Source organism: Pyrus communis, chromosome 12, assembly GCF_041283825.1.
Source record: "Pyrus communis isolate YQ-2024b chromosome 12, ASM4128382v1, whole genome shotgun sequence".
Taxonomy (NCBI): Eukaryota; Viridiplantae; Streptophyta; class Magnoliopsida; order Rosales; family Rosaceae; genus Pyrus; species Pyrus communis.
The window spans coordinates 17,281,288-17,304,613 of NC_142576.1; the positions used below are offsets into that span (position 1 = coordinate 17,281,288).

Below are 23,326 nucleotides of genomic sequence, written 5' to 3' on the forward strand. Positions count from 1 at the left end.
CAAAGAAAGGAGGAACGAAGATCTGCATTTTGCAGTTTCTAGAGACTGGAAATTAAGTTCTGGAACTTTGGTTTGGTTCTAATGAAGAAGAAGAGAAAGGAAGAAGAGAGATACCTTCTCTCTCTCCCATCCCACCCCACGTGACCTTTCATAATTACAATTTTTTTTTTTTAAATATTGGCCAATCAATTTGCACCACCTAACCTACTTTGTTTTATTTTTTAATTATTGTCTAATTAATTTGACCACTCTTTCAATATTTTTAAGCCACTTGTTTGACACTGTTATTTATCTTAAAATTCACTATAAATTTATACGAGCTTCAAAAAATAATTTGTAAAATATTACGAACTCGTAATTATTTTGTTCTTTCTCTTACCATCAAATTCAACAAAGTAATAAAGAAAATTTGTCAATATTTTTATATATTATATGTTTTATAATAAATGTTTTTTTGGATATTATAAGCTATATAATAAATAAACAATTATTTATACGGTATATAATAAATTTATTCAAATTTGTCTAGGCCCTCGCCTAAGTATAAAGTCATGTCTATCACTCAATTAGAGCTTAGCATCTTTTAAAACTTTGCTAATTATACAGTTAAGTAATAGGATGATACAACGAGAAACGGTGCTAAATCATCCTTCAAATAATATTGTTGTTCAAACCCTCCTTCGACTATTTTGAGTAGTCCAAATCCTCTTTTGAATATTTCGGTTAGTGCAAATTCTCCTACGGGTAGTTCAAATAATCTTCTTGCAAATCTTGGACTTAGACCTCGAATGAATGTTCAAATTTTTTCGGGACCCTAAATTTTTTAAATTTCGCCCCTTCTCCCGAGAATTCCTGGCTTCGCCATTGGTTGCGCCATTGGATGCAGCGATGGTTGAAGTTTGAAACTTTGTCAGATGTGCCCTATGATCTAAGCGGGTTGATGGTCTCAAGGTTTGTAATATTGATGTGTTGGTAGATGCGAGGGTCTTCGGCTATTTACTTAAACTTCTTCGAGGTCATCTTTATTAAAAAGAGGTTCCTTAACGAGAAGGCAGCAACGATGATGAGAATTTTGAGAAGAACATCATCAAAAATAGATTGCATGGAGGAAGATGTGGTGCGGCCTTTCTTTATCATTTTCAACTTCTGTGTGGTTTTTTTTTTTTTTTTTTTTTTTTTTTTTTTTTGGTGGAGGGTGTAAATTGAACTTGTGGTTTTGTAATGAAAAAAAAACCCACAAGACAACTTAATAGATGGATAATAAGGGTCATTCAAGCGGTGCAACTTCCCATCACAAAAAAGGTCATTCAAATGGTGCAACTTTCCATGACAAAAATATGTAATGATTCAATAATAAAACCATCCAATATCATTACAGAAGTAAATTAATGATAACCGCCCTCTGTATACAACGTATCCTCAATATATACACACACTAAATAAAACAAACCCCACTATTTTTGTAAAGTATTATTATTAAACATTGAGAAATTTATGAGTTGCATCTTACACATATTGAATGAAATGCACACCTTAAGTAGGCTAAGACAAGACATGAAGGTCATGTACACCATATCTACACCGTATGTAAATTTGCTAACTAGTTTGCTAACCAATTCATTTAGAAACAAAGCATTGAAGGCAAAATTTGATATCCAATTTGCACTTTTTTTTATTTAACTAATATGAGGATGATGCATTTTCAAAGATATGAAATCCTAAAATAATGGTAAGTCTCATCCCTTTTGGCGCCTAGTCTTGAATAGAATCCCAAGGCCAACATGCTAATGGCAACTAGGTTTACAGTTGGAATTTTTTTTTATTTTTGACATGGTACAATACTGGGTATGTTCCAATTTGTGTTTCAGTTCAACTACATAAATTTCACAAAATTTTCCCTATGTGGGGCATACAATGTGCATATGTTGTGCAAGATGCTTTCATAAGGTGTGCATTTCTTACGCATGACATATTATGTACATATGCTATGCATATTATGTGCATTTAATGTTATGTGCATATAACTAGGATGCATAGTATGCATATTTATTATCATAAAATACTTAGCTAATACATTGCACAACAATAAATGTCGTATAATTCCATTATGGTTGATGCTGTTCCTTTCCCTTTGCTAATTGACCATAATCCTCAAAACCCTTATTGCGTTCCTCATCCATTTCGACCTTTTCCTCCCGAAAACGCTGGTACGACTCAATATGGGCCCAATGCTTCTGGAACAATTCAACATTCAAGAATGTGATCCTTTGCTTTGTTGGCTTCACCGCTGAGGTCCACAAACTCTTTTTTCTACCTTCATTACTTGTGGTTCTAATACTCGGTGATGTCCGTCTCATATTTGAGTCTCCCGCGAACCTGATCAATACTTTTTAGTGATGTCTCCCAGTCCACAAAGCTAAATGATGACGTAGGATTTGCCTTTGGCGACCCCAGAAGTGGAGGAGGTTCCATGTTGTACCCCCCATGAAACTCCGAGTTAAAGCCCTTAGTTTCATGTGAGAACTTGGACATGTTTGTGTTGTCAATTATTTTGGCTATTTGAGAAGTCTAATTTTTTAGGGGGGGGATTAATGGTTATTGCAATTATGTGTGAGAAACATATTTATACACAAGTCTACCATGATGAGGGATGAAATCAGTTGGGTAAAGGAGGGAATGTGTTAAAGGTGTTTATGTGGTGAGGATGTGATTCATGTGACCTTCAAAAGTTGTAAGAATCCCAACCATTATTGTTTTGTCCTCCAACTTGAACGATGTTTCAAAATGTTGTTACTTCATTTCCAACATAAAGGTTAGTGTGTTATCAAATCTCACACCCTGCTACATCATGTTGTGCATGAGTTGGTCCAGGCATATCTAACTATTTTGTAATGGAGGGGACTATACATTCATAGTTTCAACAAAACATGGGTTCGAAACTTGGAGGTTTTTACATCTTTTTCAATTTTTTTCTTTCTAAACCCATTGTTATGTTTTTAACTCATCATCTAAATGACCTTTTGAAACCCAGAATCCAACACCTTATATATCTTGATAACAATATACAAGCACAAGTCAAATCATATGGAGATGACAAATGTGCATATCATGTGCATATCATGTACAATTTCTTTCATATTGAACCAAGACTTGTAATTCACAAACATTTTCAAACAAACACCCATTCCAGAACAAATTCACAAAAATTTGCAAGTTTTTTTGATCAATTATTTGCAAGTTCATAACAAAATTAACAAATATTGAGTATTTTGAAACAAATCCAAAAAGCCAAACCCACCTACACAACTCCATGAATCTTCAAACCCTAAATAAAAGTTAAAACGCAAAACTCTAAGATTGAAACCCATAATCTAAAATAACAAAATCCATAAACAAACAAAGATTTCAAGAACACATTTTGAGCCCTCTCTTCCCCATCCCTCTTTTGTTCGACTTCCCATCTCTGCAAATCCAAAAAAACCTAATTGAACAAACAAGTAACTAGTTGCAGAAATGGAGACAATCACCGAGTTAGAGAGAGAAAGAGATGAGACAGAGATGAACCAAATGGTTGTGGTGGTTGTGGAGGTATGGCTACCAAAGCTTCACTGGCCAGAAAGAATGGAACTTTCCGGCCAAAACGCAAAATCTATTACAAAATCACATCTTTAAGAATGGAATATTGATGCAAACGGGAAACTCTCACTTCGAACCTTCACTCTCAACTGCCTTCTCCTCGAAATTAGAGCTTAGAGATCAGAGCTCAACCTAGAAACCTAGAGCTCATAGAGCTCTCTCGGTATGTCTCTTTTCCAAATGACAAAAATGATGAAATGAGCTGAGAGTTTTTAGTATTTTTATGTGGGTATTTTAGTACTTTTGGTTTTGTGCATGGTGTGCATAGCTTGTGTACGATCGATTTGTCCTATTTTTATTCCAAAATTGAGAAATTATCCCATTTTGGATATTTCTGAATAAGAAACCACGTTTTGAGAAACCTATATCCGTAATTTAACGGCGTTGTCTTCCACACATCCAAAGCGCAAAGGCGGGAAAAAAAGCCAGTGCCCCCAAAAAGCAAAAACCCAAATGAGCTGTTGAAAACCGCCATAATTGTAGCAAATCGGCACCTAATTCTGCCGAGCCCGAGAGAAATGGAGAGAATACACACCACTGTGCGTGCTCGGCCGCTCTCAGCTGAAGACGCCAAGACCAGCCCTTGGCGCATTTCCGGCAACTCCAGCGCCATCCCCAACCACTCCAAGTTCGAATTCGGTACCCACTCAACCTTCTCTCTCTCTCCTCTGCTTCTCTGCAATTTTCAATATCCTGGGTTAAATGCATTTTTCTCCTCCAATTTTCATAGATTTGTTTTGTTTGGCTTTACAGATCGAATTTTCGGTGAAGATTGTAAGACGTTCGAGGTCTATGAATCAAAAACCAAAAATATAGTCGCTGCCGCCGTTCGCGGCTTCAATGGTACCTTCAGTATTATCAATTTGAATAATTGCATATTTTTTATTTTTCACTTCTAAATTTAATTTTTCTTTTTTGATTATTCCTTTGGAGGAACTGTGTTTGCATATGGGCAAACTAACAGTGGGAAAACTCACACCATTCCAGGCTCGGCTACTGAGCCGGGGGTGATTCCCCTTGCAGTGCGCAATATGTTCGACATTATTCAAGAGGTACTTTGGTTGGATTGTCAAATGTGTAATTTGGTACGAATTAGTGGTAACAATGTAAATTGTTAAGTAATAAATTTCTGAAATTTCCCTGATCAAATAAGCTGCTAGTTCTACGCTTAAAATGTTTGATGCAAACTTATACGATTACATATTACATGCTCTAGAAGTTGTCTTATCATTTCAGTTCTTGGCTTCAGAAAACTGTTGTGCACACTTTTGGTAATTTAATGTAATATAATTTACCACTTTTGATAACATTAATTAAATTTTAGACACTTAGGTATTTAGCATACTTAGATCAATCAAACTGCGATTTGTTATTGTTTTGTAGCTGAGACAGGTATCAAGTTATTGTTGGTGCCACTTTATTTTATATTTGGGAACCCTAAAGATGCAGATTAGTCTGTTGAAGGTAAGGGTGGCTGAATTGGTTTTACATTGTTCTAGACTCTGCAAATGGCTGAACTGAATAGGTTACATCTGATACATAGCTTAAGTTTCAGAATGCATGAACCCCTAAATAGAGCACTTGAAGTCAATTATTCTTTAAGGTTTTCCAGTCATCTTGCTTCTTTATTTTTGATTCATGAATTTGTCTAAGCAAACTCAGTGTATGCACTTTCTCAAGTTATTTCTTGCTTTTAGGATGTACACCGGGAATTCCTTTTACGAATGTCTTATATGGAGATCTATTTTTTTTTGAGAAGAAACTATGACAGTTTATTAAAAAAGAAAAGTGAAATACACAGAAGTGGATAAGAAATCCACCAAGAACAGAACAAGAAAATCTCTCAAGAGGATCTGATTACAAGTAGGAAAACCTCAACCAAAATCACTTTACAACTGCTAACATATCCCACAGTATGTGAGAAAGAGAGTAATTCTTAAAATCATTCGAAACTGAAGCCCAGAGGGCTGCCCAATATCTTACTCTTCCCCATAGATCTGCTACCCCCACACCAGTATAATCCTCAAAAATTCTTTTGTTACGCTCCAACCAAATGTTCCAAAAAATTGCCGACACCAGACAACCCCACAAAGCTTTAGCTTTCCTCCCAATTCCTAGAGCCTCAAAATTGGTGCTTAGAAGCTCGAAACAACCCTTTGGAATGACCCAACTAACTCTAACCTCCTGAAACAATTTCCACCACAGTTGAATTGTGTAAGAACAATGAAGGAAAATGTGGTTAACACTCTCCTCCTTAGCTTTACACAAACTGCACCAATGGGGAGAGAAGCAAATAAAAGGACTTCTCCTTTGAATTTGATCACAAGTGTTGAGCTTCCCAATAGCCACTAGCCACACAAGAACTTTGACCTTTGGAGGAACTTTTGATTTCCAAATCTGAGAAGAGGGTGGAAAATGTTGCACAATCCCATTGTTGCTCAAGAAAGAGCGATAGGATTTGCAAGTGAACAATCCTGATAATTCCAGTTTCCACCTTCTGTCATCCGCTCTTGATTGAGACAAGCGAACATTTTCCACTTTCTGTAATAATCTAGCTGCCTCTTCTATCTCTGCCTCATTCAAATTTCTCCTGAAATCAAAATTCCAGCTCAAAGAATTGATAGAAAGATCCACAAAACTTGCGATGTTCTGGTTGTGCTTTCTCGATAGCAAGAATAATCTAGGATATTGTTCTTTCAATGGTCCCCCTTCCAACCAACCATCCTCCCAACACCTCACCCTCTCCCCGTTGCCCACCTCAAACTTGCAACAATGTAGAAACGATTGGAGACCACACGAAATATCTTTCCAGGGGCTTCGACTTGAACCCCGCAATGGAGGATTTGCAATCCACCCATTATCCTGCAGCCCATACTTGCTTCTTATCACCTTGTGCCAGAGAGAATTTGGTTCCTTTGGGAATCTCCACAACCACTTAGCCAATAACGCTTCATTCTGATTCCTCAAATTCCCCACACCTAAACCCCCTTCCTCCTTACTTTTAATAACTAACTCCCATTTCACCAGGTGGTTTTTCTTTCCTTCCTCCACCCCCTCCCAAAGAAACCCTTTCGTTAGTTTTTCTAGGTTCCAATCACCCCGCAAGGAATTTTGAACAAGGACATGTAGTAGATTGGCAAGCTTCCCAAAACAGATTGAATCAAAGTTAATCTGCCTCCTCTGGATAAGAAGGCCTTCTTCCAACTTTGAATTCTTTTCTCCATTTTTTCTACCACTGGATCCCAAAACATAAGTGCTCTTGGCCTACCCTCAAGAGGGAGACCCAAGTACTTTATTGGCCAACTCCCCACCTCAATGCATCAGCAAATTTTTTTACATTCTATACTAATCTTTACCTCATTTAGAGAACTTCGAGTGAAATACAAATTGATTGCTTGACACGGAAGCTTGCTGAGGCTGATATGTTTTCTGGAGCATGTGTAATGATTACTCCAAGTCTTATCTCAATAAAGGTACCATTAATGGGGAAAATAACGTTAGTTTAAGAGAGCCAGATGCTATTCTTGTGATTAAGCGACTTCAAGAACACGTAGTTCTCCTGTTCTTCATTTTTTTTTAAACGATTTTTTTCCTTTTTTAAAACGATTTTTTTTCTAGGCTCCTTAATTTTTAATCTTTATGCATGTTAAATTTCTGATAATTCAGTATCTTTTCAATTGTACTTTTTATTCGTTTTGACATTATTATCATTTAATGTCTGTCCTTACATGCAGATTAAGATGCTTGAAACAGTGAAGCCTTCAAGCCAGCAAAATTTACATAATGTAGTTGAGCTGGCAACCGAGCAAAACATTTGTGCTCGGGAGAAGTTTGACGAGGTAATCATAGTTTATGTTAGCCAGTTGTTCTATATAAGCCTGTAATAGATTTTATTCTGTGAGCAGCTTCATCAAATCGTTTAGAGAGCTACTCTTCTGGACGTTTTTAGGATGTTACTATGTTTAAACATTTACGTCAATAATTGCATTGACAGTCAATTGCACAGTTTTTTATTTTATTTTATTTTATATATTTTTAGAGCTAATCTGCTGCAAACTTAAGCTTCAAGCTTATCATCACCACCGACCTGCAATAACGAAAGAAGAAAAAGAAAGTCGTTCACAATACATGTTTCTTAAATGTGGGATTCAGTTTCTATAGAAATTTTTTTATCTAACTTTTCTATTTAGTTTATTTTAAGTAAAGTACTTAAAGCAGTTTTGATATCTCTCTCTCTCTCTCTCTCTCTCTCTCTCTCTCTCTCTCTCTCCCTCTCGCCACCACTCAATATGCCTTCATATGTGTATATACTACACACCTCTATGCGCCCTCATGTGTCAAGATGGACTAGCTACAGTTAAAGGACTATATATTGAAAGTATTTTAGGTAAAAGTGCCTTGTGTGTTCTCTCTTGTCAGGCTCACAAGAGCCTGTTTCAAAAAACTTAGCCTTTAAAAATAATCAAATCTTTTGAGCTTTCAGCACAGGGTATTACACATGAAGTCAAATTATTGTATCTGTTTTAAGTTACCGTTTATGTATGCACAAGCCTGCCCACTTCCTGTTGTATGGTTTCTTGGTTAGAATGATTCTGAGAACTCATTTCTTTGTTTTAATTGTTTAAATCTGTTATTAAGATGTTCCTTATGTCTCATAATTTTAAAATTGGCATGTATTTTTAATGTACATAGCTCTATGAAGAGCTTCAAGTTGCACGTGAGGAGGCCAGGGTAGCTCGTGATCAACTTACTTGGAACGAATTTGTAACAAAAGTTGATGTATGATCTCCTTCTTTTGTGTTAATTCTTTGACAAGCATTATTATCTATTACTCAAAACTTTAATGGTGTTCGTACTATAGGGTTTGGTTGAATATACATGTTCTCTTTTGAAGTATATGCAGCTAACTTTCAATAGCTTCATCTCGGATGGAAGTTGTGACTTTGTGATCAAGCTTGCAAAGGAGGTCCAAGAATTAATATTGGAAGTTCGAAGCTCATAAATAGCCATTGAAAGTGCATCTTCAGTTTTGGATGAGGTCTCCAAGAGTTTCTCTGTGCTATTCGATACGTTCCTAGTGAGTATTTTTGAAACATCATCTTATAATGACTTTTCTTATATTCTAATACTTGCCAAAAGAAATAGTTTGTAGATGTCTTAAGATGTTATTTATGAGTTTATCTTGATTTATTTTCTGAAGCTGCTGTGGTCTTTATTCTATGAACACTATAATTCTTTCAGACCATCATATGGCCTGATTTCATTGTAACGCAGGATTTTCAAGACCTTAATGTGGGATTTTTCTTTGAAACAAAATAATTATCAGTGACCATGAGAAGTTAAACTCTTATACGATGCAGAAGGTTTCTGGGCTTGAGAATGAAAGGTTAGCTCATAACTTTACTTATGTAAGAGATCCTGAAATCTTTTATTTCAGGACCACATTAAAAAACTGTATTAATATATGGTAACAGTTTTTATACCATCAATCAGTTAATCTTTAGAACCAGATAGAAGAACTGAAACTGCAGACTCAAAATTCCGAGAACTCTTTCAGGGTAAGCTTTTATGTTGGCATTAATTACATTAAAAGCAATATTCTTACCATTATTAGTATCTTTAGTATCTGTGCTAGTAAGTCTTCTTCACTGATTATTATTTCAGGAACTTTTGGAACACCAGGATTTGGAAAAGGGAGAATATATTTCTCATATACAAGTTTTTGAAAAAGAAATATCAGGTTTATCATCCTGTTCTTTGGCCAAGGAAAAGGAAAATCTGCGCAAAGATGTTGAGAAAATAAGAATGAAGTTGAAAGAGACAGAGTTTAAGCTGAAGAATGCCATACAAGAGAAAACCAAACTAGAGGTTTGATACTATGTGCCTTTGGCTCTGGTCATTGATATCATAAAATCACAGGCTCTCACTTTCACCAACATATTCGCCTATTTGCAGGGTGAAAAAGTGTCTGCTGAACGAGAAATAAAACGATTGCACAGTCTGAACTCTCTTCTTGAACATGACATGAATACATGCAAGTCACTTGCTGGTAGAAGGCGTGATTCAGTTAATGATAAGGGTTTGAAGACATTGGATCCTAAAAGAGCAAAAAACCTTGCCTTCAAACAGACGTTACAGGTGCTGACAATGATGTCTAGTTTCTGTTCCTTTACTATGCATCAAGTTTGTAATGCAATGCAAGTTATTTTATTTTTAAATGTCAATATGCTGAAGTGATGAGAGACTTCTACAAAAAGAAAATAATTGTCAATGCTGACGAGAGAATAACCCAATAGTTAATATTTTGTTGAGGTTTTAAAGGAAAATTTACATGAGTTTACTTGTTATGTTCTCTGGTCGTTAAGTTACTCTTCTTAAGCATTTGTAGTCTCGTTTAAATAAAATATACTGTGTAGCATCGTAGTTTTGTTTTGTATTCAATGATGATAACTCTATTTTTCGTTTTTTCTGTTTTTCAGGAAGAATACAAAAAGATGGAAGTTGATGTTTTTGAAATGGAGACAAAGATTAATGCTCTAGAAGAAGAGTTATCAGCTAGATACAGAGAAAAAGAAGATGCTATGTCCACCAACGAAGCTTTAGCATCTGAATTAGAAAACCTGTCCGAAAAACTGAGCACATCAAGCTTGGAACTCGAAGCATTGCAGGAAGAGCTTTTGGCCCTGGTAAGCTTGTCTTTGCGTCTCTTTCACACTATGTCTTTGTCTACCTTCGTTTGAAAGAATAAATGGCTAGTGTTCTTTATTGTGTGAATTTTTCTCATTGTCTTTGTTATCTTTGTGTATATCCAGAAGCAGAGGTTAGAAGAATCTACATTTGAGCAGCAAAAGATGGAAGGCTCCAATAAAATGTTGCACTGAAAAAAAGGAAGACTTGGCGATGGTAGCCTAATTTTGGGCAATAATTATTACCTAGATTATAAAATAAAAACATCAATTTTTATTTGAGTTTCTGTGTGTAACTATGTTTCTTGGTGCATAGTTGCTCATTTGATTTGTATCTTTCATTGGCAGCAACTTACAAATTCCCTTTTGGAAATGGAGGAGGAAAGAGCAATATGGTCAGCTAAGGAGAAGGCTTCCATTGAAGCCATAGAAGAAAAATCAAAGTTATACAACATAGAGATTACATCATTATCAAGGGAAATGTCCGAGGTGGCGCTCATCTCCTCTCTTGTCTACACTCCAAAGAGTTTGCTTGCTAGTCTTCAATATGGTTTCTACCCAAAACTTTGAATTCGAGAGAGAATTGAGTAAATTTGGCCTTTACGTTTCACTGTTCTCTCCACCCATAGAATTGACCTTGGATTACCCTCAGTTTGATTCTCTGCTGCTGAACTCCTTCGGTGAAGCTTTGGTTGTGGTAACACAAAAGATGTCTTTTTATCTAAATTGCTTGTTTAAACATATCAATTTTCTTTCTCCCATTTGGCTATTAGGAACGATATTTTGACCATATGGTCCAAGTATTCGCAACATTGTGATTGGTCTCTTCTTGTTGCAGATGCATACAACTGTGATATAGAATGTGCAAAACCACATTATTTCTTACTTGATTATTGGTTGTGATTATGTTAAACTGTTAGGTGAGGAATGAGTTGGAGTCTTGTAGACAAGAATGCAAGTTCCTTATGGGAAGATTAACTTGTTGCGAGGAAACAGCTGGACAGAAGACATTCAGGTTTGTTTCAGTTTTTATTCCCCCCATTTTTCTCCACTTCACTTACGTCTTCTTAGATACCCTCTCTCTCCCTCTCTCCCTCTCTCTGCTACAGCAAAAGGTCTAGTGTTTTTGCAGCTCTCAATGCTTGAACTGAGCTGCTTGGCAGAAGTTTGGTAACAAAATTGTGGCTTTGCCACCGTTTCTCACCATCTTGGTCATTGTCTGGTCTTTGTCACAGATTTTCATGGCCCTTTTTCAGCAAACCTACTTCAATCCTTGAGCAGTTTAGCAAACTCTTCTTTTTATATTTTTAAGTTTCAGCTCACCCTTCTAATAGAAGATAAAGATGGTATATGTCTTCTAATCTATACTTCGTGAATTGTATGCCTCAACTTTCAGAAACTAGTACACACACTTTATTATCGGATGGTTTCTTCTGCTGCTCTGTTGGGGTTGGGTGTTGTTACCTTGATATAGGTTGTTGCCCTATTCCCTTGAAACTCATGTTCCCCCTTTAAGGTTTGTTATTCCATTTATCCGGCAGGTTTAGGACAAAGTTTCTGCTTGCCAAAATATTTCTGCTCTTCTGTGATTTTCTACCTTCAGAAAATGTTAAAAGAATGTCCAAAGATGGGATAGATTTGTTATACGTTTGTCTGGAGTCTGGATAGATTTGTAATACGTTTGTCTGGAGTCTGGATAGATTTGTAATACGTTTGTCTGGAGTCTGGACAATGTCACAAGTTAACATGTAAATATAAAATTACTCTTTTCTTTTTTGCTGGATGTATTGGCACATCTTGAATCTGAATGTCATAGATTTGTAATACTTTTGTCTGGATGTATTAGAAGACCAAAACATTATATTTTGTTATGCTTCTGTTGCAGTGTGGAGAAGTCTTTTGGATTGATCAACTGAATAAGGACGATATTACAGATCATGTTCTGAGCAAACAGTCCCAAGAAGTGAGTTATTTGTTTTAGCTCAAAATATGGTTAGTACACATTTATCAGTGTTTGTTATGCACCTTTTTTAATTTTAAACCATTTAGATGTTGAGCTCAAACTTGGAGACATGCGGAATTCAGAAGGAGCTTAAATGTCTGAGTAAAGAAAGAGAAGGCTTGTTGATTCGACTAAAAGAGTTATCGGAACTTTCAAATGACAGCCAGGTAATATCTCCATTTCTGTTCTTTATGAGCCACTACATAATGTTCAGGAAAAAAAGTATAGTGGTTAGTAGCAAGGGAGAAACTAACATATACAACATCAACAACAACAAAGCCCTTTCCCACTAAGTGGGGTCGGCAAGGGAGAAACTAACATATATTCCTGAAAATTTATTCAGTTTGTTTGATTCATTGGCTTTTGTCTGCAGAGTCTCAACAACCAGCTCTGGAAGGGGATAAACTAGTGACTCAGATCCAAGAGCAGCAGAAATTTGCAATTGAAGAAGAAAGTCTCAATAAACATTACAATGACTTGGTAGGTGACTGAAACGTTCTTTTTTCTCATCGGCACCTAATTGTTTGAGAGCCGTCTCATATAATGATGAACTTAATACCAGTTGTTGGAGGCTAAGTTTCAAGTCGAGGAACTGACAAGGAGAATATCAAGCATGGAGCTAAAGACTCACAAAGTAAGTGCTTCTATACTTGATTTATTCTGCAACATAGTTCTCATATTTGTAGTCATAAACATAAACAAAAGTTTACATCTGCAGTTTCAACAATTGGGTCTGGTTAACAGTTTAGTTATTAAAATCCATTCACTCCAAATGATGTCAAGAAATCTCTTTTTTCGTGGTCCCTGTGATGAGAATCGTGAGATCCCAATTTTATGGTGACTCTGGTGAAGGGGTGGTTAATTAAACACTGTGGTAAACCTTGTTAACAATTAAGGTCCAAATCAAAATTCTGTTAGTCTTCCGTTAGTAAAGGGGTTAAAATCATCGTTTTCAAACAAATAAGTTCATATGATGTATGAGTTGGGAATGGTTGTTCGCGTACTAGAGAGTCCGAGGACTTCAAGTTTGACGGCAATTAGGATTAATCACATATCTGTACCAGTTGCAAGTTCATATGCTTCATTCTTCAAACCTAATTTACAGCAGCATTACTCACATATGTAAAGATATGGAAAGACCCCAGCATCTACTCGTTCCTAAAGTAAATGGCATGCTTGATCTAACCTCCGCTGAATGGTAAATCCCTTTTGATAATGGCAATATGTACTAATTGTCGTGTATAATGTAGCCAAATAACATCATCCCAAAACCTCTTACTCTGTTGACTCTCTTCTATTTGATCATACTCCTGTGCGTAAACTTGTCAACCATCTTGTGTTTGTATCTTTGGACCTTCTTCAATATTCCTTGTCTTGCAAAACCCATTGCAAACTATGATTAGGGTGCTCATTTGGAAAGCGTTGTTAAAATGATTGAAAGTGATTTTGCGAAAAAGTTTTTGGGTTCCAAAAGCACTACAAGAGCTTTTCTAAGTTTCATTTGCATTTTTATTAAGGATTGGTCTCAAATATTTTTCCCAAAAGCACTTCAAACGATTAGGGCTCAAGCCTCACAATTTGTGAAATTCTAATTTAAAAAATTAGCAAGTCGTGAATTCTCTAGTCAGTGCACGACCTCTTCTAACTCTTATGCTCGTGGCTTTTGAGTTATATCATTGTTTGAAATGACGATTTTAACCTCCGTTTTTAATGGAAGACTAACAGAATTTTGATTTGGACCTTAATAGCTAACGGCGTTTACCACAAATTTTCTAACAGAATTTTGATTCGGACCTTAATAGCTAATGGCGTTCACCACAAATTTTCATTACGCCATATTAAGAGTGTGGTCTCAACACAGGGACTAAAAAAAAATGCAACCTAAAATATAAAAATGTAGTAGTAATTTTTCATGTGGAGTTGTCGAATTGGAATTATTATTGGTACTCCAAAAACCCTACTTTGCACTCCAAACTTTCTATAATTAGAAAGAAAAATATATTTATGAGGAGCGTAGAATGAGATTCTTAAAGTGCTAATAACAGTTCTTTTATCGAAAATCACAAATCTAAAACCGCTGTCAGAAGTTGTATCCTTTCAAGAAAAGAAGTAATATTATCTTTCTTTGGTGAGTCCTTAATTTGGCCAACTATACTTTGAACAGGATCAAGTCGAAAACAGCGCAGACAAGGCAAAGCTTCGAACGAGGCTTCGAGGGGCACAAGCAAAGTTAGATGCCTTCAGAAGTAGTTACAAGGACGCTTTGGACGAGTCCGACCACATGAACAGCAAGTATGAGGAGGCTACAGTCAAGCTAAAGGACCTGTTAGCTTCAAAAGGAGTAGAGGTCATCAGCCTTAAGAAGCAGCTTTCTGCTGCAAAGGGGTCTCATGAACAAAAATAAATCCATAGAAAGTTTCTTATGGGTTGCTAATTATATTAGTGGCTTGTTTACTAATCCGTAATCAGAATGAGAGGAATTGAATTGAGGAGAAGTTGGAATTGGATTTCTATTGAAACTGTTTACTTAAATTTTCTGGAATCGAAGTAAAACAAAGTACCGATTCCTTTTAAATGTTTACTAATTCACTAGAAGCGGAATATAATTCAATATGATTACAAAAATACCCTTATTCAAATTCTATAAAATAAAATTGTATATAATAATTCATAAAAAAAAAAAGTGAATATTTATTTACTTAAATAAAAAAATAACTCAACCCCAAACCCATCTTTTCTTCCCAAAGAACCCACTCCTCACCGCCACCTCTTGCTATCTCAATCTATTCCATTATGATTTCAAGTTTATCTATTTCAAATCTTGGGCATCTGATGCAAATAAACTCCACTATAACTCCCTCATGGCCTCTCTCTCTTCCTCTTCTTTTCCCTCTCTCTCTCTCTCTCTCTCTCTCTCTAACCCAGTGCATTTGATTTCAAAATTTTCATGGGGAAACATAGAGATATGGCGGAGAGTGGGAGTAGTGGGTTTGGGTTGCGCTGTTGGGCATCAGTGGTTGCAGTGTTGGGGGAGGGAGTGGCACTGGACATTAGCGTTGGACGGGCATGTGGATCTTCTTTGTTAATGCAAAGGGTAGTGCTAGAATTTTAAAAATAAAGTGAGGATATAGTGGTAGAAAATTTGTATTCCGAATTCCCCACAACAGGCGGAATTGAAATACGGTATACCTCATATATCTCAGGAGTCCAATTAGTCCAAAAGAAGGAATTGAATTCCAAAATTTTTATGGGTCCCACCACTTTTTCAATTCCTCGTAATTTAGTAAAAGTTGGAGTACTCCGTAATTGGAATTCAATTCCACATTTTGATTCTGATTACGGGTACGTAAACACGTCATAGATTTATCAATAATCAGTGCCTCTTGTGCTTTTTAAAGAATTTCTAGTTACTGTCGATGAATGTAGTATAGTGCCAACTATGGCTCTCAAAGTATGTACCATGATAGTTAGTGTCTAGTGCAAAATTATGACATGAGTAGACATGGTGATGGTGTCGTGTTTGTCATGTTCGTGTCGTTTTTGTGATAGATTCGATATCTTAATGGACCGTGTCTTGTTAAAGTCGTTAAAATAAACGGGTAATATAACCTGACTCGAACTCCACCCATTAAATTAACGGGTAATATGACCCAACCTATTTTCCATTAAAGAAAATATATTTTACTTCAACAAACAATCAAATAAAAACATCATACTAAATTAGTATCTACATACTATATTGTCACATAAATTTACTTCAAAATATAAAAATACATTTACCTGTTAAGTATTATATATCTCAAAATAAAAGCCTAATGAAAAAACATTAGTACATTACTATAAAATATCAAACGTACATAGATATTCAAATTGCAAAATGAAGGAAGTTTATTTTTAAGGTTGCAGAGCCTTCTCAAAAGTCAGAACCCTGCCAATGGGTTGAATGAGGCTCAAAGCTTGCACATTATTTATTTTTACAGCAAAATCCTTCAATTTCATCAATCACCAAGGAAAATGGAAATGATATTAGAAATTTAGCTTGATACATTGTCTTAAAGAATTAGATTGATGATGTTTTCGGTAAAACTTTTCACATTAGCACTCTCTTTCACATAAACTAAGCTTCATGGTTGTCGGAGTTTGCTGTATGAATTTTTCTAGTGGAGATTTGAAGAAGTGAATTTCTTCTATTGGGATTTCGGCAAAGAGGGCAACTGTGAAGTTTTATTCATCAGTTTTGTCTGCAGAGGCAAAGAGGAAAGGGAAGAAGGAAACCTTGAGGCGTTTAGATGAGTTATGATTATTGATAAGTGTTTTTTTTTTTTTTTCAAAAAGGGAACAACAGTTGACAAGTCACGGTTATCCATATTTTTTTTAAGATTGAGAAGACTCACGAAGACATTTCAGCCCCTTCTGATCACAATAAAAGTTTAAGTGTAAAGATTAAAAAAGAAATTCCAAAGGAGAAAAACAAAGTTCAGGTTGGGCCTATCACTAAAATTCAGAAATGTTGCCTTAAACCCTAAACCCTAAACCTCTGATAAGTAGTTGTCTTCTCCAAATAGGAGTGTAAAGTGTAAACACTCTCCCTGCAAATACTCTCCATTTAAACCAAATATTCTGCTCGCATTTGTCTCTGAGAAACTGATAAACCGTGACTGCAAGCTACAAAAATGGTGAGGCCATATGCAGTGAAGGGAAAGAAGCGGAAGAAGAATGCAGATGTATTCGACAGGGCAGAGGAAGAAGAAGTAGCAGTAGCAGCAGCAGCAGCAGCTGAACCAGAAGAACCAGAGGCAGAGGAAGCCGATAAGAAACGGATCAAAGGAAATGAATCAGAAGAAAAGGAGGGCAACCCAATTGAGCTCGAGGGTATTCCATTGGCCCCAGCAGAGATTAACCCCAAGAACGGACCTGGTGCTATCTTCATCCTTGAGAAAGCTTCTCTGGAAGTTGCCAAAGTTGGAAAGGTTTGATTTTTCTATGCTATTTGTATAATTTTATGTGTATATTTTTTTTTTAATTTTGAACTGGTTTTTTTTATATTTTTTATTGTAGACTTATCAGCTATTGAATTCTGACGACCACTCAAATTTCCTGAGGAAGAACAACAAGGATCCTGCTCTTTACAGGCCTGATATCGTTCATCAGGTTAGCAAACTCTGGCTAATTTCTGCTTCTCTATTGAATTTAATGAAACTTCTCTGCATGAACTTCTGCATTCACCTTTTGCTCTTGGTTTTTTAGTTTTATTTATTTGTAAAGAAGCATAAATTGAATTAATTTGCACTTGTGTGCGGCTATAGAAGTTTGATTTCAGCTCTACTATAAGTTAGAAAACAAATTAGGATCAACTCCAAACCGTACATAGCAGCTGTTTCAAAATTGAATTGGCATTATATTGCTGGCCATTACATGAAATGAAGGTGTGGCCGAACCGTATAAGTTCTATTGCTGGTCATTCTGGTTATGAGGAACCTTTTATACGAAGGTGTGGCAGCAGGGAAGAAAGACCACCATGGGATGTGGTTTCTCAAAGTGAATAAGGGTGTTGGATGATGGTAGGGACGTAATAGAAGGGTGTATGAAAGTTTGATGGAGGGGGAAAAGGAATACTTGTGGCATAGAGTTCAATTTTGGCTTTGGAATTGTCAAGAGTTTAGGAGCAGTTATTTCTTTTCTGTATTTTGTGATGGGATAACTGCTGCTTCCTTGTGCTTTGTTCTGTTATTCTGGAAGCTTCTGTTTCTGTGTTTTTCGTTTTTTAGCTTGTTAGGAGCTCTTTAGTGTAGTTGGCTTCTTGTCCTCTGTTTTGGCTTTGATTCCTTCGATCCATGATTCTCTTTCTTATAAGAAAAAAGAAAAAAGTAATTCTAGTTTCTTATGAAAAGTAAATGGAAAATGTGAAAGTGTACAGAAGTAATGAGATCCCAACTATTGTGGTCTGCAGGCTCTCCTTATGGTTTTAGATAGCCCAATTAATAAAGCTGGGAGGTTGCGAAACGTGTATGTGAGAACTGCAGCAGGTGTTCTTATTGAAGTTAAGCCATATGTTCGTATCCCGAGGACATTTAAGCGGTTCTCTGGTGTGATGTGTAAGTTCATCTATTCCCCTATTCTTATGCAAAATAGCACTGTTATTTGCTTTTAGTGAAGGCCATTTGTCATTTTAATCCTGCCAACCATCTTGCAGTGCAGCTGCTACAAAAACTGAGTATATCTGCTGTTGGTAAGCGTGAGAAACTTATGCGTGTGATAAAGAACCCTGTGACACAGTATTTACCCGTCAACTCTCGTAAAATAGGTGAGTTTATTAATGACTAAAATCCAACCCTTATGCCACACTTCAGCCTTGACCTCACCAACCATTATGTCATCTATTTCGAAAACTGAAGACGTATTCTTGCATTCCAGGCTTCTCATACAGTTCGGAAAAATTGGTTAACATACAGAATTATGTTGCTAGTGCTGAAAACAGTACGGACTTTGTTTTTGTGGTATGCTCAGAACTATTGCTATGGCTTTATATTAGAATATTAACTGTTTGCACTTGTAGCTATTCTAATACTGTCTTTTCAGGTTGGTGCGATGGCTCACGGGAAAGTTGAGACAGACTATAATGAGGATTTCATTTCAGGTATGTCCTTGCTTTTCATCAGTATAATATTTAATTTTTCAGGCATAATTTTCTTCCCCTGTATCGGAGTTAATGGAACCCTTTGTTCAGTTTGACTACAAAGGTTAAAGAGCCACATTTAGGATTTGATGGAAGGATTTAAAATTATGACTAGAATTTGAACATAAAGATACTGTAGATACAATGTATTTGAACATTTGATTGACTAAATATGGCGTAAACTTTTGAATCATAGGTACATTGACATGTTCTAAGTCACCAATTTATTCTCGTTCATCCTGTATCCAAAAAAAATATATATCCATTACTAACATTTCATGCAAGAAATTTAACTATTTATCTAAAATTTGATGATTTGAGATCTCACTTGAATTCAAGCACATGATTGTTCATTTAGTAGCTTGATGCTTGAATTTGAGCTTCCTGCTAAGAATGATTATCAAGCCAAGCCTGCTTAAGTTTACATGTTAAAACTCTCTTAAGCATTTGCGTGCAATTGATGTTTCTGTTAGGTGAAACGCGGATTATGTATGAAGTAATTGGTTTGTGAAAATCAGTATTATTGTTTGCATATTTCAATGCTTTGGTACGCAAAAGGTCTGTAATCTTCAACTTATCTAATTACTATAGTAATTCTCATGATCAATGTCGTTGAGTGGAATACATGGGATCCTCTGGTTGACAAGTCTTGCTTCAAGTTTTTGAATAAACCCTAGACCTGAGCTAATTCTGTGAAGTGATACTAACTCATGATATTTCAAAATTCTTGCAGTATGTGGTTATCCACTGAGCGCGGCATATTGTATCACAATGATTTGCCAGGCGTTGGCCGGAAAGTGGACTGTTTTGTGAACAATGTTTTAGTGAGAATCTCGATGGTTGCAAGCTCATTGGTTTTGAGGGTTCATCAAAGTTTTGTGTATCCGGAGTTGTACGATGTCGGTCTATTACTTGGTCAAATTTTGTGAGGGTTGTGGTAGAAAATCTTATACTTTAATCTTTATATTAATTCATATTTGTTGATCATTCGATGACAAAGACCGTCCTTTTTTCGAAGGCAAAGGGCAAAACTCTCGTTGCAGCTTGGCTTAATCGCGACTGTTGAGTCTTTTGAATGGAGCACTGATCGCATGAGAGCAGAGCATACTACCGTAGTCGCGACCGTGTCATAGCTCTTCGGTTCAAACCATCTAGAGAACAAATTCTCTTGATCTGTAAAAACAAATCTCTACGGGTATCCAAGGCATCGACATTGTGCCACCAATTGTAATAATCCGATAGGCCCTCAATCATAGTACGATGGCATAATCCAAGCGGAATTCTGTTCAACTCGACCGGAAAACCAAAACAGAACTACTTCAAACTTGGACTAGTACAACAGTAGGCTGCAGTAATACGAAAATACTCTACACCCCAGAAATATTAAAGCACAAGGTGATTGGATAAATGACCCAAAGAAAATAATTTCAAGGTGTCATTCAAGCACAATGTAGAATAAAATAAACATCGACGAAAATCCCTTGGTATTCAAACAGAAACAATTAAACATCGACGAAAATCCCTTGGTATTCAAACAGAAACAATTAAACAAAACTGCTATTATCTCGTAATACAAAATGCCATCTGCTCTTAACATCCGTTCATTTAAGATTGATTAGAGCTAGCGGGACCTGCACCAAAACCACCAGCTCCGCGACCAAACCCAGGTCTTCCACCGGGCCCCTGAAAATACAAAGGCAACAAGAAAGATGAGTTAGGAGGTTTTCATATGATGCGCTTTAACATGGACACCTAACAAGGAAAAAACACAGATGCATACTATCTAAACCGACGCTTAACAAGTCCACAGTACAAATCTCGATGGTATCAGATAAAAAATGGTTATAAAATTCCTGAGTATAAAATTTTCGGTTGACATAGAAGTGAAATTGACCCCCTATCCGACAAATGGTAAAACACAAACAGAACCTGGGAGTTTAAATATGAAACAAATTATATGCAACAGAAAAAATACCCCAAAAGAAGGTCTATAATCAGCGGGAGCTCCACCCTTGTCCCCAAAGTCACCCCCAGGGGCACGAGGTCCTCCACGGTACCCATCCCTGTCACCACCGAATCTGCGTTCTCCATCAAAGCGAGATGGGCCACTGTTCACAACATCACCAAACCAAAAATTATATTCCAACCAAACAAAGCATTCAACAAATGGATCATAAAAGGAAGCACAAATCTGTCAGTCCATTGGCAGAATAAAAAACAAAGATATAAATGTGTTGTGATTCGGTTACAATTGACTTCTTCATAGTCCATTAACCAGGTCAACTCGTGAACTTACTAGTTCAACCAGGTCAAAAAAATATACTTCAATAGTCCATTAACCCTACTCGCATTTCATTCAATTCCCGTTTATTGCAGACACTCCAAACCCAATACAAGCAGTGTATCAATCTTGTCAATCAAACTAACAACATCCAATCCGAATTAAACAAACATAACAAATTATCAGCAATACAAAGAAAACCCAAATTTGTATAAGCTTTTAAGAATTAAAACAAACCGAACTTCATAAACAACGAGCAGTGCATCAAAACTTATCAATCAAACTAACAAATTCTGATACGAATTAAACAAACATAACAAATTATCAGCAATACAGAGGAAAACCAAATTTGTATAGGCATTTAAGAATTAAAACAAACCGAACTTCATAACCAACGAGAAGTGCATCAAATCTTGTCAATCAAACTAACAAATTCCGATACGAATTAAAGAAACATAACATATTATCAGCAAAACAAAGAAACATAAAGTTGTATAAGAATTTAAGGATTAAAACAAGCCGAATAGCATAAAACAACAAGAAGAGCTGGAACAAAACGAATTACCGGGGGCGGTCACCGGATGGGCCCATGGGGCGGCCGGGAGGCTTGGCCTGCTTCTTCAGAGTAGCAGGAACAATCTCCGAAGGGAGATTGAGGTAAGTCCTCAAAAACTCGATACCGTCATTGGTGAGGTACCAGTAGTAGTGCATCCAAGCAAACGTCTCCCTCACATACTCCTTGGACTTGAAGCTCTGCATCAGCTTAATCACCTGCAGATTCGGCACATCGATATCCGGGTGCTTCGCCAAGTTATAGTCCTTCTTCGCGTAGCAAACTCCCTCTTGGAACAGGTACTTCGAGATCTCCCGGCGATTCTTCTCCGAAATGATCTGCAGATACGATACAAGAAATTTAACTTTCTCCTTTATTTTCAGTTTCTCGGGAAACAAACAGAAAATAAGGAGAGGGAAATGGAGGGAGAATTACCATGGTTGCGGTTGCGAAGAGGCGGCTGCGACTGAGGAAGAGGAAGAGACGGCGGCAAACAACTGATCTTTTACGAGGCTGCGCGCTGTGAAGTAAAACCCTAGAGAGAAGCAACTTTGTTTATAGGAGAGGAGAAGGCGGCATTCTCTCTCTTCTTGCGGGGTTCTAAATTACGTTTTCAACCTTGAAAATTAATTCTTGAATTATTCGCAGAAATGTTAAGGCTAATTTGGTATTGAAGAATTTTTTTTAAAAAAAATTATTTTTGCTGTACTGTGATAATAAATAGGGTAAAATAAAGTTATTAAGTGTTTGGTAATCTATTTTTTTTCTAAAAATACTTTTAACAAGAAAAAAAAAACAGTGCCTGGGTGTTTAGTAAACTTTTATACGAAATTGCTATAGATAAGTTAGAGCATCCCCCAAGGAGATGTCAAAATGTCCAAATCAGCAATAACAATAAAAAAAGACAGCTATAATGTTTTCCAACCGAGAAGCTAAATATGATGTGGCAACATAGAATAGCAGCTCTCCCCCTTGCTGTCAAATTTGAAAGCAGCTTCAAATATTTTTTAATTAATTTTTAAATGTTATTTTATTAATTTTTTTATCAGATCTACAACTCTCCTCTCTCACTCGAACCAGAGAAGCGCCACTCGTCCTTCGTCTTCCCTTTTCTCAAAATCAAACCCATAAACTAACCTCACGATCTCAACCTAAAACCCAAATGTAAGACTTTATTTCACATCGTTGTTCAAACAAGAGCTCTTGAATCCTCGCTACAATGCCTCAGCTACGATTTGAGGAAGATCGTCGCAGATGGATTGCAATCCCTAGGCTACAATTCCTCCACTTGCAAATCAAAATGGGAGAAGTCGTTGTCTTTCCTTGTCGGTAATTTAAAATCCCACACTTTCTCAACATTCAAACAAATTTTATAAAAAATTGAAATTAAAAGGTTAAAAAAATTTGGTTGTGGCCTTTTGGATTTGAGGTGAGTTCAAGTATATCGATGTGATGGTAGAGGATGACAGGTTGTTGATGGAGAAGAGAAGTA

General features: G+C 36.4%; 2 protein-coding genes, 2 long non-coding RNA genes and 1 pseudogene across 6 annotated transcripts; 4 read left to right on the top strand and 1 right to left on the bottom strand.

Moving 5' to 3' along the window:
• Positions 1-4,103: 4,103 nt before the first annotated feature.
• On the top strand, positions 4,104-4,666 carry LOC137744453 (uncharacterized). The gene is made up of 3 exons (XR_015953862.1): positions 4,104-4,275; positions 4,390-4,479; positions 4,570-4,666. It is a non-coding gene; the product is annotated as an uncharacterized LOC137744453 (long non-coding RNA).
• A 2,302-nt stretch (positions 4,667-6,968) lies between these two features.
• LOC148692404 (uncharacterized) lies at positions 6,969-8,416 on the top strand. Its single transcript, XR_015953861.1, has 3 exons — positions 6,969-7,186; positions 7,371-7,475; positions 8,329-8,416. It is a non-coding gene; the product is annotated as an uncharacterized LOC148692404 (long non-coding RNA).
• Positions 8,417-9,015: 599 nt separating this feature from the next.
• LOC148692405 (kinesin-like protein KIN-7O) lies at positions 9,016-14,949 on the top strand (annotated as a pseudogene). Its single transcript, XR_015953937.1, has 13 exons — positions 9,016-9,022; positions 9,130-9,194; positions 9,301-9,504; positions 9,592-9,774; positions 10,116-10,322; positions 10,449-10,539; positions 10,671-10,811; positions 11,243-11,337; positions 12,208-12,285; positions 12,372-12,519; positions 12,713-12,804; positions 12,887-12,958; positions 14,489-14,949. The product of XR_015953937.1 is annotated as a kinesin-like protein KIN-7O (transcript).
• A 1,895-nt stretch (positions 14,950-16,844) lies between these two features.
• LOC137745369 (uncharacterized) lies at positions 16,845-19,987 on the top strand. The gene is made up of 7 exons (XM_068485316.2): positions 16,845-17,294; positions 17,383-17,475; positions 18,275-18,419; positions 18,518-18,628; positions 18,739-18,821; positions 18,904-18,961; positions 19,734-19,987. Exons 1-7 carry the CDS (start codon positions 16,998-17,000, stop codon positions 19,811-19,813), a joined length of 867 nt encoding a protein of 288 aa, XP_068341417.2. The 5' UTR covers positions 16,845-16,997; the 3' UTR covers positions 19,814-19,987.
• A 394-nt stretch (positions 19,988-20,381) lies between these two features.
• Positions 20,382-22,426, bottom strand: LOC137745370 (small ribosomal subunit protein eS10z). Of its 2 annotated transcripts, XR_015954324.1 has the most exons (5): positions 22,270-22,410; positions 21,847-22,172; positions 20,976-21,108; positions 20,504-20,683; positions 20,382-20,461 (listed from the first exon to the last, which is right to left on the bottom strand). XR_015954324.1 is itself a non-coding variant. In XM_068485317.2 (4 exons), exons 1-4 carry the CDS (start codon positions 22,270-22,272, stop codon positions 20,606-20,608), a joined length of 540 nt encoding a protein of 179 aa, XP_068341418.1. In that variant the 5' UTR covers positions 22,273-22,426; the 3' UTR covers positions 20,382-20,605. The 2 variants fall into 2 exon arrangements, 1 of the variants encoding a protein (XP_068341418.1); XM_068485317.2 differs by having other exon boundaries at positions 20,382-20,683; positions 22,270-22,426.
• Positions 22,427-23,326: the final 900 nt, after the last annotated feature.